Source organism: Betta splendens, chromosome 3 (genome assembly GCF_900634795.4).
Source record: "Betta splendens chromosome 3, fBetSpl5.4, whole genome shotgun sequence".
Classification (NCBI taxonomy): domain Eukaryota; kingdom Metazoa; phylum Chordata; class Actinopteri; order Anabantiformes; family Osphronemidae; genus Betta; species Betta splendens.
The window spans coordinates 13992457-14009044 of record NC_040883.2 but is presented as its reverse complement, the minus strand read 5'-3'; the positions used below and the strand labels follow the sequence as shown (position 1 = coordinate 14009044).

At 42.7% G+C, this 16588-nt stretch overlaps 2 protein-coding genes across 2 annotated transcripts; both read left to right on the top strand.

Annotated features, from left to right (window-relative positions):
• Nucleotides 1-125: 125 nt before the first annotated feature.
• Nucleotides 126-8163, top strand: LOC114852509 (calretinin-like). Its single transcript, XM_029144971.3, has 11 exons — nucleotides 126-307; nucleotides 4343-4419; nucleotides 4922-5011; nucleotides 5121-5201; nucleotides 5705-5761; nucleotides 6031-6108; nucleotides 6475-6530; nucleotides 6617-6656; nucleotides 7087-7140; nucleotides 7358-7429; nucleotides 7612-8163. The coding sequence occupies exons 1-11, from the start codon at nucleotides 214-216 to the stop codon at nucleotides 7726-7728; spliced, it is 816 nt and encodes a 271-aa protein (XP_029000804.1). The 5' UTR covers nucleotides 126-213; the 3' UTR covers nucleotides 7729-8163.
• Nucleotides 8164-10424: 2261 nt separating this feature from the next.
• got2b (glutamic-oxaloacetic transaminase 2b, mitochondrial) lies at nucleotides 10425-16414 on the top strand. The gene is made up of 10 exons (XM_029144928.3): nucleotides 10425-10585; nucleotides 13315-13471; nucleotides 13572-13700; nucleotides 13777-13836; nucleotides 13943-14104; nucleotides 14288-14392; nucleotides 14559-14709; nucleotides 14865-15030; nucleotides 15110-15260; nucleotides 15358-16414. Exons 1-10 carry the CDS (start codon nucleotides 10503-10505, stop codon nucleotides 15478-15480), a joined length of 1287 nt encoding a protein of 428 aa, XP_029000761.1. The 5' UTR covers nucleotides 10425-10502; the 3' UTR covers nucleotides 15481-16414.
• The last annotated feature ends 174 nt before the right edge of the window (nucleotides 16415-16588 follow it).

The following is a 16588-nucleotide window of genomic DNA, read 5'->3' as shown; positions in this document are numbered from 1 at the left end:
CCTTCTCCTCCTCCTCCTCTGATACGCGCTGATGCTGCGGGCTCTTCCAGGCGGAGACGCCCCCGTGTGGCGGCCGGGAGAAGCGCAGGGCGCCGCGGGGGGTTTAAAAGCCCCCACTGAGGAGGAGCTGCCCACATTACAACCGAGCTCCACACCGGGGAAAGTTTACATCCAACTATCCCAGCCGACTGAACGCACGGAGAAACCGCGGAGATGGCAACTCAAGCCGAGCAGCCGCCTCCCCTGCACCTGGCCGAGCTCACCGCCGCGCAGTTCATGGACATCTGGAAGCATTTTGATTCAGACGGTCAGTGCGCTCCGCTCACAGCGGTCCGTGGATGCGTCAATTAGTGTTTAGTCCAAGCTAAAACTGTCCCTGTAAAAAGGGTGTGTCGTTAGTAAATGGAATTTTAGGCTAAACTTTAATTGGGAAATTGAATTATACAGCTGCTGTGAAAAATGTAATATTCCCGTCAATTGAATATCAAATGTTTTCCTTCAGTTATAAATTTTAAATGATTCAAAAACACGTTTATCTGAGCAGAAACAGTCACTTCACTGTAACGTCCTGTAACCTACTACATTTGCTGCATTTTGAATGTGTAAAGTTGTCTTTAGTCTGCGCTGATGCCCAAAAGAAACAAGTTTTAAAGAGGAAAGAGTGAGAAACGGCCACAGGAGTAAAGGACGGTGAAGCAGAGAGTCGTAGAGCGAGGCTGGGATGGAGGGATGCAGAAAGATGGGAGGATGAGAGAGGGAGAGGATGGGGGGGGGGGTCTACTGGGTGTAATGGGAGGAGCTTCCGTCCGAGAGCTTACTGGGAATAAACCGGGTGGATTGATGCACACGGGAGCGTGTGCGCGTGCACGGTTTTTCTACTGCTGTGTGGAAACATTTTAATTAGACATTATAGTTGTGAGGGCATTTTAGCCTGTCCTCACAAATCAGAAGAAACAACTTCTTAGAAATGATAATGGAAACAAACAAAGAGAGATGAGAAACTGTCAAATATTATAATTTTTATTATTATTAATATTAATATTGGTCATGGTTTGAATTCAATTAGACCTGAGTTGTACATTATTGTAAATACACCTCTGTCTGTTTAACATGAAACCAACCATGTGGAGTCCTGGCAGGAAAATGAAGCTTCACTGTAGAAGAAGAAAAAATGGCTTTACTGTCAAACTGTGCCGTTGGATCATGCTGAGAGTCTTTTGGACGAAGTTCGAAACAGGCTTAACAATAGCAATCAGGAAATAATAATCCTGGGTGAGCTTGAACATGAAGCACAAAACATGCATAAACGAATAAGGACCCAGATCAACAGCAACAACGGTCTCCTGTGGTTCCGCTGCCACGTGGTCTTATGGTCTTTATGTCAGCACTACTTGCTGTTTAATGCTGTTTCATGTAGTGTCATGTAACGTAACAAGTTCCACCATTGCTCACTTGCTGTAATGCATCACATGTTGTTCCGAGGCCAGAACCTGTTCCCCAGGTGAGCCCTGTGCCTCCAGCAGGCCTCAGTGGACGCCATCTTTGGATTTGGAGCAGCATCATCACTTTTTGGAATCTCATTTTTATATTTCATCTTTCATTCATTTTAAATACTCACTGAAGCGTGGGATTTGAACCAGTGGTTACAGAGGCGAACAAAAGGTTTTAGATTTGGGTTTGGGGCAGCAACAGGTTGGTTTCATGGCGACTGCAGCGCGTCGGCCACAGACTGGACTGCGCCTCTGTCCGCCTGCGGGACAAACCGGGACAAACGGAACACATCCATATTTAAAGCAGCGAGTGAAACACAAAAACCAAGCATCAGTCCAGGGCAGCGGCGCATTCATGTGGAGAGCAGCGCTGCACGGTCGCCTCCTCCAGCTCGTCCTCTCTCTCTCTCTCTCTCTCTCTCTCTCTCTCTCTCTCTCTCTCTCTCGTTTCTGAGGGGCCGTTGAGCAATCAGCAGTTGAGCTGTGTCTGAAAGTGCTTTGTGAGGGACAGGCCCGCATCTGCTCGGTGTGCAGTGGTGCGCTACATGTGGCAGCTGAGCTCCGCGTTCCCACTTAGCAGTGGCAGCGAGCCCCAGTGAACTGAGCGCTTCCTTATGCAGGCTTTGTTACAAGTCACAGGATTTGAACACGCTAAGACCTCACAGCAGATTATTTGTTCTTCCCCCAGCTGAGATACTCTGTACTGTAGTTAATGACCCATTTTAGATGTGTGTTGGATTACGTAACAGCTAAATCCACTGGAGTAAACTGGGCATGTCATTTGTCAGGTGAAAAGGTTAGTTGGAAAAAAAAAATCGTTCAGATTAAATCTGGCCATCAGACTCTGCGACATGTAAACAGCCGCAATTCATGCGTCCAGAACCGCTGCCGGCCGTGGATCAAAGCTAATCCTGACTGACAGCCATCAGGCACCGCACTGACATCATCATAATGTTTTTACAGAGCTTTAGTGTCACAGCTTCAGTGTCCAGCGTTTCACTTCTCCGAGTTCTGTTGCTCGGTGTTACTTCAGAGTCGTCGTCCGTTCACTGACTAAGTCTTTTCATGGAAAAACACTGCAACTGCTTTTTTCTACCACACATCTGGCTGCAGGCAAGGGCAGCGCCCACAAACACGGGGCCGGTCCACTTACCCTCAACGTCTAAGACTTATCAATACGGATCAATGCAGAAATCAATCTGACTGTGTCCAGGGGCCGATGCTCTACAAACATGTTGGAGCAGTTCATGCTGGAGCTTAGTGACAGACAAACCCGTCTGCTTCACGTTAAAACCACTTGGTTGTCAAAACACTGGGCTGCTGCAACCATTGGATTTTATTACATGTAACTGCCTCAAGGAAAAATATACAGTTAGGAATTTAGAAAATCACCTAATTTGGTGCTAGTTACATGAGAAAGAGAAACAAAGAAATGAAATAATTGTGGTGCATTTTATTTTCTAGGTAAATATCAGTTAGATAAATGGATAAAGTCAAACACCCAGAATGTTTATTACTCATTTATTTATTATTGCTAACGTCCTTTTGGAAACATCACACTTTGCATGTTCAGCTCATCCCCAATCCTCTAATGAAAGTGATCAAGCTTGTGCCAGCTAATCACTGATTAACTGGGGATGTGCCAGTTGATCACTCTGCGTTTTAGCTGAAATTAGCACCACACTAAGTGTTTATTTACAGGATATGTCTGGGAAATAAATTTGAGCCTACAGACCCGTTAAATGAGCAGTTATCACTTAACTAATATTACATCTAATAGTCTAATATCCAACAATGTGTCAAATTCCTGCTACACACTTAGATTTTCAGGTTCCTAAGCCGCAACACACGCGAGTTTGAACCGTAAACAACGGAGTGATGTGAAGGTGGATAACAGGTTCTGCCTCCGCAGTGATTTGCTTATACGTGATACACCAGCTCAACCAAAAGCACAGATGGTGACATGGAGCAGCTACTGTATAAAATGCAGCGTGCGATTGAAATTGGACTCAGACATGGCAGGACTGGGGGGAGGGGGGGTGATCAGAAAAGAAAGGGGATGAGAGGATAAGAGATTAAAAGATGAAGCGGAGAGTGGGGCGACCGCGTTTATTTCTCTGCATCTGTGTCATTCTGAAACGCTGTAACAAGTTTATTAACGTATATTTGTGTTATGATGAAAGCCCTCAATCCCCCCCAGACAGATGGGACTCATTCTTATGATTAAAAAGAGAGCACTCAGTGCCCTATATGTTACCCTGTGACTTGCAGGCAAACCAGTGGAATAAATTATTTTATTAAATCATCCGCGGTCACGTGACTGTCATAAGATGTACAAATCCAGACACACTCAGGGACAGAATGCCCCAATAAGCATCAATCTGACTGCCCACTTTCATCCTCTTAGGCAAGAAAACGCTCATTATGCTGCGTTCTCTCCACCCGACCCTTGTGGTCTGTTTTTTTCTGCTTCAGCTGATCACAGAGTCTCTGCCACGGCGAAATGTCAGTTGAACTGATAGACGCTGCGTGTGGACGAGAGCGCTCGTCTTCACGGTATCAAAGGAAGTTCACTTCAAAAGTGAACAGAATATTACTATTATTATTATGTGGTCGTCTTCGCTCCCACTGTTCTTCACCCAGGACTTAGATTTGACTGGATTCAGTCACAGGCGTCTTGAGGCTGGACCGCTGTCGCCTTTAATATTTGGTGGCTGCTCCACATTTCAAAGCCCCCAACTGGCCTTTAATCTTTAATCAACTTCCGAGTAATTAATCACAGCTTTGAAGGTTTAATGTAACATGAGAAGCGTCCTCATATTGTTTGATTCAGCTGCTCCTTTGCTCCACAGGAAACGGCTACATCGAGGGGAAGGAGCTGGAGAACTTCTTCCAGGAGCTGGAGAAGGCGCGACGAGGCGCAGGCATGGTGAGTGGAGCCGAACCCAGAGACGAGGCCCACCTTTATCAGGCCCCTCACGGCTTGTGTTGCCTAGATGTCAAGCGATTTGACAACAAGGTGCAACGTTTACTAAAAAACCCAAACGTCAATGGAAATGTCTGTGTGGAGAAATGGAAGCGTGGTCGTGCAAACCTTCTATTTCAATGTGAGTCGCTCTCAGTGCTCAGCTCCTGTTTTTGCTCCGTCGTTTTTTTTTTTTTGTGCATCCAGTCAGAGCTTGTTGCTCTATTTGTGTTGAGCTCTTAGAGCAACGGCAGAAATGTTTATGCACCAGGATCAAGTCCGGTCGTTTGTCAAACGCTATGAAGGCTCAGGTACCGGCTAATTAAAGATGTCGTCAGTGGCTTTTGCAAATCACTTGATAAATTAGTTGTGTAGAAACATCTACTCACAGTATATAAAGACATAGCACTGGCTCCTAATATCAAATACATATTTCAACAACACCTCACTATGACTCTGATTCCAGGATCCTTCTCACGCTGCATTCAAAGAAAAGATGAAGGAGTTCATGAGCAGCGTCGACAAGAACGCTGATGGGAGAATTGAGATGTCAGAGGTGAGAGCATCAGTTACAGCTGCCTCTTATCAAAGTTGAATTCAAAAAGTATAAAGGTAAACTATGAACAGCCTGGAGTCATAATCCCTCCGTGTCCTTATCGCTGCAGTTGGCTCAGATTCTGCCAACGGAGGAAAACTTCCTGCTTTGCTTCAGAGAGTTTGTGGGATCCAGCACTGAGTTCATGGCAGTAAGTTTCTCTCTATTTATCTGTGTATGTGTGTTTGTCCCTCTGCTGCATAACGATGATGAACCTCACACATGTTCACCACTTTTACACAGCCTTTTCAGAAAATAATGTCTATATTAAAACCAATCGATACATAATTAGTGAAGGTTTGTAGGTGTATAAGTCCAAAAAGCCTCAAAGTAAAGATAATGCATTTCAATTGTGTAGTTTGTGGCTTCACAGCAGTTTCTTTAGCATGAGACAGCGTGAAACCTACTGTACTGGTGGAACAAAAGTTGGCTGCTCAGGCCTCTCTGTGATCAAGCTATTCTCAGACATGCATGCATTATGAATGGGCCGCAGCTTTCTGCAGGGGGAAGGCAGCGAGAGCTGGAGGGGGTGTGGGTATCCATCTTTGATAAGCTTTTTCTCTTTATGATTCTATATTTACAGCGTGTCGGACACGCCAGAGCCCCGTTACTGCTCTGTTTGTGTGTAAACGTGATTTACTCATTTTCCCGCAGGCCTGGAGGAAGTATGACACTGACCGCAGTGGATACATTGAGTCAAATGAGCTGAAGGTAAAGCACAAGAAGCCAAACTGATGCTGCTCCAGTCTTACTGTATGTCTGGATGTTGTTCGTGTTTGCTTGCGTTTCATAATTCAGAGGCAGAAGCCTCCGTGTGTAAATGCTTATGCGGTAATTGCTTTAACCAAAGCAGAACTTTTAATCATGCTGGAAGCTCCTTGTCTTCACTGTCATGTAAAAAATCAACACATCTCACCTTCGACACACGCGTGTGAACACAAAGACTCTGCTTGTGGTTCTGTACGTTCCTCCGTCTTCAGGGTTTCCTGTCAGACCTGCTGAAGAAAGCGAACAGAATCTACGATGACAAGAAGCTCAATGAGTACACGCAGACCATCGTGAGTATCATTAACCTCAGAGTCACAACCCTGATGGCAAAATGGCAGCTGAACTGAGTTCATTAGACACCAAGAGCCTCGTTGACTGATAAACTAACACTGATTCACGTTGTGTTGTCTCGTTGTGTTGGTTTTGGGTAAAAAAAACGAGAAATTTACCAAAATAAAACATGGGGAGCGTGAGGTGTGATAGAAATGAAAATGAAAGGTTTAGAGACGCAATGAACCATAACATGTCAAATAAAATGATCATTTCAGTTAAATTGATGTGCAACATAACTCTTCATGCACATGTTTATGTTGAAAATGGTTTTAAATCTAGATACAGACTCACAGATAAAGGTGCTTAATCTGTTTTTTGTGCAGTTAATGATGTTTGATCTTAACGGAGACGGTAAACTGGGCCTCTCTGAGATGGCAAGGTAGGTCTGAGTTCAGCTCACCTTTCTGTTGGCACGTTTTCAAGACGTTCTGATGACACAGGAGCCTCCTTTGCGTTTCATTGCAGGCTCCTGCCAGTCAATGAGAACTTCCTGCTGAAATTCAAGGTAAGAATTAACCTGCAAACAGCTGTTTTTCTTCAAATTGAGTCCAGAACAAGACCGTTATTCTAAGAAAGATGTGAATTTGTACAATGTCATGCAATTCAAATGTTTATATTGTACCTATTTTAATGTCCATTAGCTAAAAGCCATTGTTAAGAATTCTGTTTATATTGTGATGCTCCAGATCTGCCCAGACCTCCCACATACATTGTATCATGCATGTTACCATAAGTAGGTGCTGGCTTGCAAAAGCAGATCAGCAATTTCTTTCTGACTGAGGATTAGTCAGGCTGTTCAGGATTAACTCAACCCTAGTCCCAGTTATCATAATCTGCATGGATTAATATGAGTTCTGGATCTGGTCGGGCTTTTATCGCTCTCTAGAAATACACATCAGTTTCTAATAATTTTTACTACTTTTTCTTTTACACAGGGCATCAGACTCTCAGTTAAAGAATTTGACGCCATCTTCACCTACTATGACAAGGTCAGACATCACGTTCCTGTTTTTGTGTAATTCATTGCATTGCTCTGATGGGTTATGGATTATTAGATGTTGTTTGACTTTAACTTTGGTTCTGTCATCAATACTTGTGGTTCATAATTCCCAAATGTTTCCATTACATGAAATGAATGGATTTCACTTTAAGGAACCATTACTTCTTCTGCCTAAGTCAGACTTCCTCTGTCGTCTCTTTTGCCAGGATGGGAACGGATATATTGATGAGCAGGAGCTTGATGCTCTGCTGAAGGACCTCTGTGACAAGAACAGAATGGTAATGAATAGTTTGCCTATTGATTTATCTGTTCGGGTTTCTTTTCTACTTGCCAAATATAGAGCTGAGCTAGATTAGCTGTACACGGCACAGGGCTCTGCCACTGTCTTTCTAACCTATGCCGACAACCTTTCGCCCGCTGACTGCGTGTTTTGTGCTTAAACCCCACTGCGCCCTGGCAGGATTTGGCCACAACAGGACTGGACGCGTACAAGAAGAGCATCATGGCTCTGTCTGATGGAGGGAAGCTGTACCGCACTGAGCTGGAGATCGTCCTCTGCCGGGACTCCATGCTGTGACCTCCCTGCATGGGGCCCTGTCACCCCCCCCGTTGCCTCCTGCGTCCTACCTCCTGACGTAACCTGGTGCATGTGTGACCCTTAACCTTCACTACACCACATAGAGTGAAACAAAAAGTGCAAAAGTGCTCCTGAAAGCACAAAGTGAACTGCTGGCCCTGCTGTTTTACATTAGCCCTCCGAGTTGTTTTCTTTTTTACACGCAGTTCCATAGTGAAGAAACGTCTAGAGTAACATATTCCCATTTTACAGATGCATTTGTATTTTTTACATTTATCTCATATGTTCCTCTCCAACTGAATTCACATCTATAACATCTGTTATTTAGTTTTATTTATTTGTATTTAATTTAATATGAGCTTGTTTTATTTGATGAGGCTTGTACTGTTCTATTAAAGATATAACTGAGAGAATGAATAAATATAATATGACAACGTTTGTCCCAATTATTCTCTCGCATTAAAAAGTCATATCCTCGTATAATGATATGCTGTGACACCTCAGCAATCTGGGAGATCGCTTCAGCAGGAAAACGTTTGTTTACTGTTTCCGCTAAAGGAGAATATTTTTGCTTCCACTGAACATTACAGTTTCAGTTTTCAGACGCCCCGAGCAGGAGCGTTTCCTCCAGAGTGCTCCGCTTTCTAATCTCCTGGTAACACAAAGTGTGGAGTCGAAAAAGCTGGTGCTGCTCTATTTTTCATAGCCACGAGTCTCCCAAGCTTGTGCAGCACTTTGAGAATATGTACACAGAGTAGGACGAGTTAAAATATCACAACAACAATGCAGGAGGATGAGTGTCGCACTTTTCAAAACGCATGAGAAAATACCCAAATCTCCCCTCATAAGTAATTTAAATATGGCTGCATCTCATCCAAGTGTGTGATTGTATTTTAACATCTATGTCTGTGATATGAGCCCAGTATGTTTACCTACATAATCTCTAAGTCAAAAAGTATGTATGTTAATATTTAAATATGAATTATTCAACCATGTGAAAGACAGAAATAGCAAAAAGATGTTTTTCTGCTTCTCTGTCCTGTTTCAAGACGCCCCCATATTTCAGCATCATGGGCCGTTCTACCTTGCATCAATTAATCATCAGCTCTTTCATCTTTAATTAATCTCAGTATCGTTAACACACATCCTATGACACATGCCATGACGGCACCTAAACGCACACTCCCTCCCTCTTGCACAACAGCAATACAGCGTTCACCTTCCTATGGCAAAAGCTCAACATAAGACACATGTGGGAATATGAGTATGCACGCACATACACAAGGGCAGGCAGCGAAACATGCGCTTCAGTCTAAGCTGTTAACTGCTGACAACAAGGAAAAAAAGAGTTACATCCGCTCTGATTCCTTCACACACATCAGTACCACTCAGCCAGAGGAATGAGACATGAGAAACAAAACAGACGGATGAGAGTCCCTGCCTTATTTACCTTCTATCACACACACGCACATAAAACAGAGATTAATGACTTGTCTATACAGGAAAAGTAGAAGAGCAAAAGGAAGCTACACATGTTTAAGTGGAAAACCCTGATATTACAAGCATAATGTTCCAAAACACAACATGGTTGGGTGACACCAACAGAAAGTGTTGAATGGGTAATCCACATCTGGAGAAGGAACAACCACCCAGACTCAGAAAGAAGAAACCTGACTACACAAAACACGAGAGACTGGATAAAGCTGAGGCTCCTGGGGCACAAAGATCCACATCCACTGACAGCCAGGAGAGAGCAGAGATGGCTGATGGCTGACCTTTTGTCCCCACTGACTCTATTTTTCAATTAGACCTGTGTGCATGTTGAGGGAAACAAGAATCCTGGCTCTGTGTACAGATTGCAACTAGCATGTTGGCTGGGTCCTGTTAAAAGAAGAAAACCCCTAATAATGTTATAAATTTACAGGATTGGGGCAAGTGTGGGTCAAAGTCTTTTTCCACCTCATGATATCACCCCGGTCAATTTATTGGTATTACTGTTGAAAAGTGTTTTTGAGCCAGCCTAATAATGACCTGCATTCCAATCTGAAAGTATCTAATTAAGACTGAATTTATGGGCATATATAGTTGAGTGACATCAGCATAGCAGCAGAAATGAATTTCATCACTACTTGTGATTTGGCCTACAGGTAAAATAATAATGAATAAAGAAAAAAGATGCGTTCCAGTCCATCTATAAATATACAATAACCCATAAAGTACTGAAGTCTAGTAGGAGCTGACAGATGTGGAATCTGAATTAATAATAAGCAGAAGATCATTTATCATTTTAGTAAGTGCTGTTTAAGTAGAGTGACAGACCCTGAAAGCAGATTGGGGAGGTTCAAAAAGATTATAGTTAGAAAAGCAGCATGAAATCTGTTGATCTTTCCACCACTATAGAAAATAAGGTGGAGGTGTTATGCTTAAAGACCCTAACGAGGACATTAGGAGTTGTCAATGGCCCCATGACAAATCCAATTATTACACTATAGCCAGGAGATACATAGAAAATGATAGTTTGATGAAGAAATCTGTAAATTCGGAAACTTTTTGTAAGACTTCGAAGCGTTTAGTGAGCTTTATGGAGGGAAACATAGAAAGAGCTCCATCTAGAGGCAGGTTCGGTGTATCAGGAAAAAAATGAACATGATATTGAAAGCGTATCTTTGACGTTCTGACGTCAGCGCGTAAAGGTGCGTAGCGACGTTCCGTGGTCCTGCCTGCCCTTCACATCCGTCCACATTCTAGCAGACTCCGTTTCCAGACGCAGCACTATGGCCCTGCTCAAGTCCAACAAGGTGATCCACTGTCTGGGGAACATCTCCCCCTGCCTGGGAGTTTTGTCCACCCGCAGCAGGTAAAAAGGCTAAACACGTTCCAGATCAGCGGTTTTTAAAGGCTGTCGTGGTTAACGGCATGCCAACACATAGTGTGCATCCAGCTAGCTTGACTAGTAAAGACGTTATTTTAAGGTTTACATAAACGGATGCATCAGACATATTTTTGCTGAGACCTTAATTAGCTGATGTACTTAGACATATACACTGTCTAGCTAACACAGAGGTCAAATGGCTTCAAAAGGCCGCGCGGTGTGGCTTTAACCGTAGCTTGTGCGCTAATAAAGCTGTTTTGTGTAATCCTAGGACTCGGTAACTACACACAAGTTGGTCATATAAGGTAAACGGGTGTTACTATGCGTCAAACGGGCCAGTGATGAGAGTCACGTTGTGGCTTGTGAGTAACTAGCACACGTTCCCCTGAAAGAGTCGCGGCTGTGACAGTTAACGTCGTATTCTACCTTCACAACTCTTTGTTTCATTATTAATAATGTGCTGATTGTTTTTTCTAGTTGTAACGGAAACTTTCTCAACGACTTCTTCGGCGGCATATGCCAATCCCACGCACCGTTCACGTTATCGAGTTCCTGAGTTTGGGTAATTCACGCGAACTGATTGGTTATTATGTCCCACCTTTTATCTCTGATTGGCTTTAGTGGTTCTTTCTTTAGTTTTAATTGGCTGTCGCGTTCCGCCTCTATTATCTGATTGGTCAATTTCCAGCTGCCTTGCAGGTCTCAGCACCGGCGTCCTTTCAAGGTTCGGTTGCAAGGACAAACTAGTTTAGGATAGATGCTGTGGTTTATTTACGTTTTTACTTATTGGATTATTAGATATAAAACCTAAATGTAATCTGTTTAATTGGACCCACTTATGCTTGTGTAGACCTCGCTGCTGCCTTCGCAGGTGTAACGTGAGGTTTTGTTCGCTATTATCTGCGTGTGTCTAGTTTTGTCTCATTTTGTTGTTTTTTTTTTTTCTAAGACTCACGCAGCCGGTTGCTATTAATAAACCCCAGACATTGGTGTGAGGACAGTGACTGTACCCGTCAACACTTTGCTCTATTGATCATTGATAAGCTGTTGCATAGTTTTTTTCTAATATATGAACTAAAGTTCAGGTGTTCAATGATTCAGTGTTTGTGCAAACTGTTAGCACAACAACACCACTAGAAGTCACTTGTGTGAAATAAACTAGAACTAAATAAATGTTTCATATCTATGCATCGAAGTCTCCAAAACTGTATGCACTCCGTATGGCATCAGAACACCAACCCCTGAAGTTCAGTGAACTCTGCAGATCGTTGAGTAAACTTTGTAGCAAGGTATGTATCAGGAATAAATGTTTTGAGTGCTTCCAGGAGCTGAGCTCACTAGTTTTCAAATAAGTACTGTAGTTTGGATCCACCAAGATAGAGCATCAGGACAACTAGAGGGACTTGGCAAGAATAGTCTTAGTCAGAGTTCGCCCAGAATTGAAAGTACTAGGGCACTACAAAGTGTAGACTTAGAACCACACTTAAGTCATTATGTTCCATAATGGTGTCTTTCCTGTTGGTTCTGAATGCCAGAATTCAATTGTCTTCTGTCTGTAGTTAGAAAGCTCCTGAATGAAATATTTTTATGTAGGTAGTAAGTTTGTCTTGGCAGCCAGTTGACACAGAAAGACTAGACTCTAGGCAGCATATAATAAAGCCACATAACTTCTAAAAAGGCTTATCAGTAAGGGATGGTAAGGGACTCTTGCCCTTTGCAAATGTTCAGTCCTAAATTTAGCTGCAAAGTTTAGAAGGTTACAAAGTAGGAAACCTGAGACAGAATGTGAACAGCGCTGCAGTGTAGTTTGCAACTTGCAATAATGCTTTATCACGCCGATGGAACAAGGTGTCTAAAGTACAAAGCTTATCATTACACTTCTGCACCAAGACATACTGTTAGGCTGTATGGTAATGCAGCTTTGTAAAGTTTTGTGTCGACCCCTTTCATGTTCACTTAACACTTAACACTCTCCTAATATTTAGACCCTTTTCAGGAGCAATAATTGCATATTATATTTGTACAAATGGTCAATGCTCACTTCTTTCTTTTAGATTTAACAGATCAACTTCTTTCACTTTCTTTTGTGACTTTTTGATACACAACAACGTATATTAGGCACAGATGACTTAGAGACTCTGTCCTCATGCACTAACAGGACGCTGCCTGTGTGTGTCAGTACTAGTTCATTTTGCAGAATAATGTTGTCTAATGTTTGGGTTTATTTGTTAGTATTTGTAGTCATTGGTCTGTGATCTTGTTCAGGTTGGACCTGTTGTCTTCTTCAGTGTGCCGAGTGTTAACTAAAATCCAAATCTTTTTAAAACCCATTTAACCAAATGAAGAGTACTTGACTTGCATGTGGACCTGTTTATACCGGCTTATACCCTTATATATGCTGTGTATAGTAAGTTTATGGTGATAAAAATCGTGCAAACAAAGTTTGCTTGCAAGTAAATGTTATACTTGGCAATTTTCTGTTGAGTGTTTCTTATGTAAGCAACTGTGTGAAAGGCTTTGATTTGTTTTTGAACTCTGGACCCCCTGTAAAAGGGGATAAGTGTTTTTCTTACATGCCTGTCTAAATCAGTGTGCTACTCAGATGCCTTAGGTCATTAAAACAGCTTCATTAATTAAACAGCTTAGTTGATTAATTCTGGACTCCGTTGCTCGCAGTCATGTCCATATGTTTACAAGTTTTGTTGTCTTCTCAGCTCATGGTGGGGGGGTGTTCAGATGGGTCCCCCCGATCCCATTCTGGGTGTCACCGAGGCCTTCAAGAGGGACACCAACCCCAAGAAAATGAACCTGGGTGTTGGAGCCTACAGGGATGACCAGGGCAAGCCCTTTGTGCTGAGTTGTGTCCGCAAGGTATAACTTTTACCAACACAGTCAGTTACATTGCGCTGTTCATATGTACACAAGACCCTTCTGCGGGTATCAGGATTAATTTGAGTCTTCTTCCTTCCAGGCTGAAGCTTTGATTGCATCCAAGCAGATGGAAAAGGAGTACCTTCCCATCGGGGGTCTGGGGGAGTTTAACAAGGCCTGTGCTGAACTGGCTCTTGGTGATAATAATGATGTCTTGAAGAGTGGCAGGGTAAGTCAGAATCTGAATGATGTTCAAACCACTTGTTAAGGTCCAAATCAATGCAGAAGTTTTGTTCTCCTATCAGAGCATCACTGTCCAGACCATCTCAGGAACTGGATCTCTGCGCGTTGGAGCCAACTTTTTGGTGAGATCCTCTTAACTGTTGCTTAACATTAACTAATATCACTTGTTCAGGTCTCACCAGATCATTGTTGTTGTTTTTTTTGTTTTGTTTTGTTTTCCTATCGCAGTCTCGTTTCCACGCGGGTCCGCGTGATGTGTACCTTCCCAAGCCCTCATGGGGAAACCACACGCCCATCTTCAGAGACGCTGGGATGCAGCTCAAAGCATACCGGTACTACGATCCCTCCACCTGTGGCTTTGACTTCAAAGGAGCTTTCGAGGACATCTCTGTAAGACAATAAAGGATTATCCTGAAATTGACTGTGTGAATATGACAAGCATTCTCTAACTTGACTTAGGCCTGCTAGGGACTGTTTTGTCAGTATATTTCTGGACCGTCACTACTGCACTCTATGCATTAGAGTTAACTAATGCAACACTTAAATGACTAAAATAATAATTTTTTGTTGCAGAAAATCCCGGAGCAGAGTGTGATCCTCTTGCATGCTTGTGCCCACAACCCAACAGGTGTGGACCCCAGGCCTGAGCAGTGGAAAGAGATTTCTGACATTGTGAAGGTGAGTATCCATCATATCAAGGAAAGTTTCTGAAATATTTGCAGGCACATTATGGTAAAATGCTGGTCCTATTTATAAAAAAAAATCTCTCTTTCTCATAGTTTGAGAGAGAGAGTGCTTTTCTTTTAAGAAGCTGTTTTAACCCCTTGCCTTTCTTATGTTACAGAAAAGGAACCTGCTCGTGTTCTTTGATATGGCCTATCAGGGCTTTGCCAGTGGAGACATCAATCGTGATGCCTGGGCTGTGCGCCACTTCATCGAACAAGGCCACAACATCGTGCTGTCCCAGTCCTTCGCTAAGAACATGGGACTCTATGGTTAGAGACATTGTAACTGAGAGAAACTAGTTTCCTTCCCCTTCAATGATCAGTAGAGCTGTTGAATGAGGATATGCTACTAAAATATAGTCAGTTTTTACTAAATGCTGATTTGGTTCACTTAACCATATTTTTTATTATGTTTATATTCACAGGTGAGCGTGTGGGAGGCTTCACTGTGGTGTGTAATGATGCAGAGGAAGCAAAGAGAGTGGAGTCCCAGATTAAAATCCTCATCAGACCCATTTACTCTAACCCACCGATTAACGGTGCAAGAATCGCAACTACCATCCTCAACACACCGGATCTCCGTTCACTGTGGTGCGTGTGATTAGATGCACATTAAACCCAGCTTCATGAGTTAGAGAGGAAATGAACGTTATGCTGACATTCTTCCCAGGCTTGAAGAGGTGCACGGTATGGCTAACCGCATCATTAAGATGAGAGAGCAGCTGGTGGCTGGTCTGAAAAAGGAGGGCTCCAGCCACAACTGGCAGCACGTCATCGACCAGATTGGGATGTTCTGCTTCACAGGCCTAAAACCTGAGCAGGTACGAAGAGCTTGTGTTTTACCTTCTGAGCTACAGTAGAAGACGTCGCCTCTCAGTGGAAAGTTTGACACGAGGATGCCTTATGTGTTTCTTACAGGTTGAGCGCTTGATAAATGAATTCTCAGTGTACATGACCAAGGACGGCAGGATTTCCATGGCAGGCGTGACCTCTGGAAACGTGGGCTACCTGGCACATGCGATCCACGAGGTCACCAAGTAGAGCGCGTCCTGCTGGGAGAGCTACAAAATCAAAGCAGCAGGGTTAAACTGAGGCTTTAAACCTCACTTGCTGTCTGCTCCATTCCACCTTTTAGAAATGAGCTCATTATTTAGTTAGACCTTTTGTTTGGATTTCATCATGAGTTTCACAGTCTGAATGATTGCTGCTTATAAATGGTTTAATTTCCAGTTAATGTATGTCATTTATCCAGCATCTCTGCTACCAGTCGCCCCTGCCAAATTGTAAAGCATTTTCTCCCTCGGAGTCAGATAATGTTTCATTTTGATTTTGGATATCATGTGCAATCAGCTTTTAGCTTTGTCTTCTAAGTGTGTCCTGTTACTCTGATTGGGCCTCACTTGTTTAAGACATCAGAAAACATTAAATTTGTGGCACTTAATGGGCTCTACAGCACTGTTTGACTCTGGCACTTTTTTTTTTTTTTTATCATTAGGCTTTACTGTACCTCATTTACTGATTGACAAATGCCTGGTGATAATGCACTCACTGTCAGCTTGTGACTGTGGTCATCTGAACGGTCAATCAGTCAGTAATCAAATCTCCTGTCAATGTTTAGAATATCCCCTATCCCTCGTATGCAGCACTTTTCCCAGTTGGGTTTGTGAATCTCATACTGGTTCCACATTTTAACCTCCTAAGAAGCAAATGAGCCAAAATTATTTCTTGAAATCCAGGCAGAAAGAATTAGTAAATTTTGTATTTGTTGTTCTCTCAAATCAAATGCCCACAGGCTTATATTTAAACCCAGTACAGATGTCTCTATAGATGAGTGGGATTTTTGACACTGGATAGTTCAGTGAGCGTGTTGATCTTAAGGCACAGATGCTATTTAACTCCAGTCTGCTCATTGCCTTTGTTTTTCATACTGTCAGAAATTCATGGATCACTGGTCATTAAAGAGATGATAAAGTAACACTTTGTTGTGCTGTGTGTTTGTACCTGTAGTAGTCTTGTTCTGATGTGATAAGTAACCTACGGTTACATGTACATGTGTCTATATATGCTTTGTCTAAATAATGGTTTATTAAATCTTTTCCAATTCTGTAGTGTAGTAGTGACAAAGTTATTGCATTTATGATGCATTTTC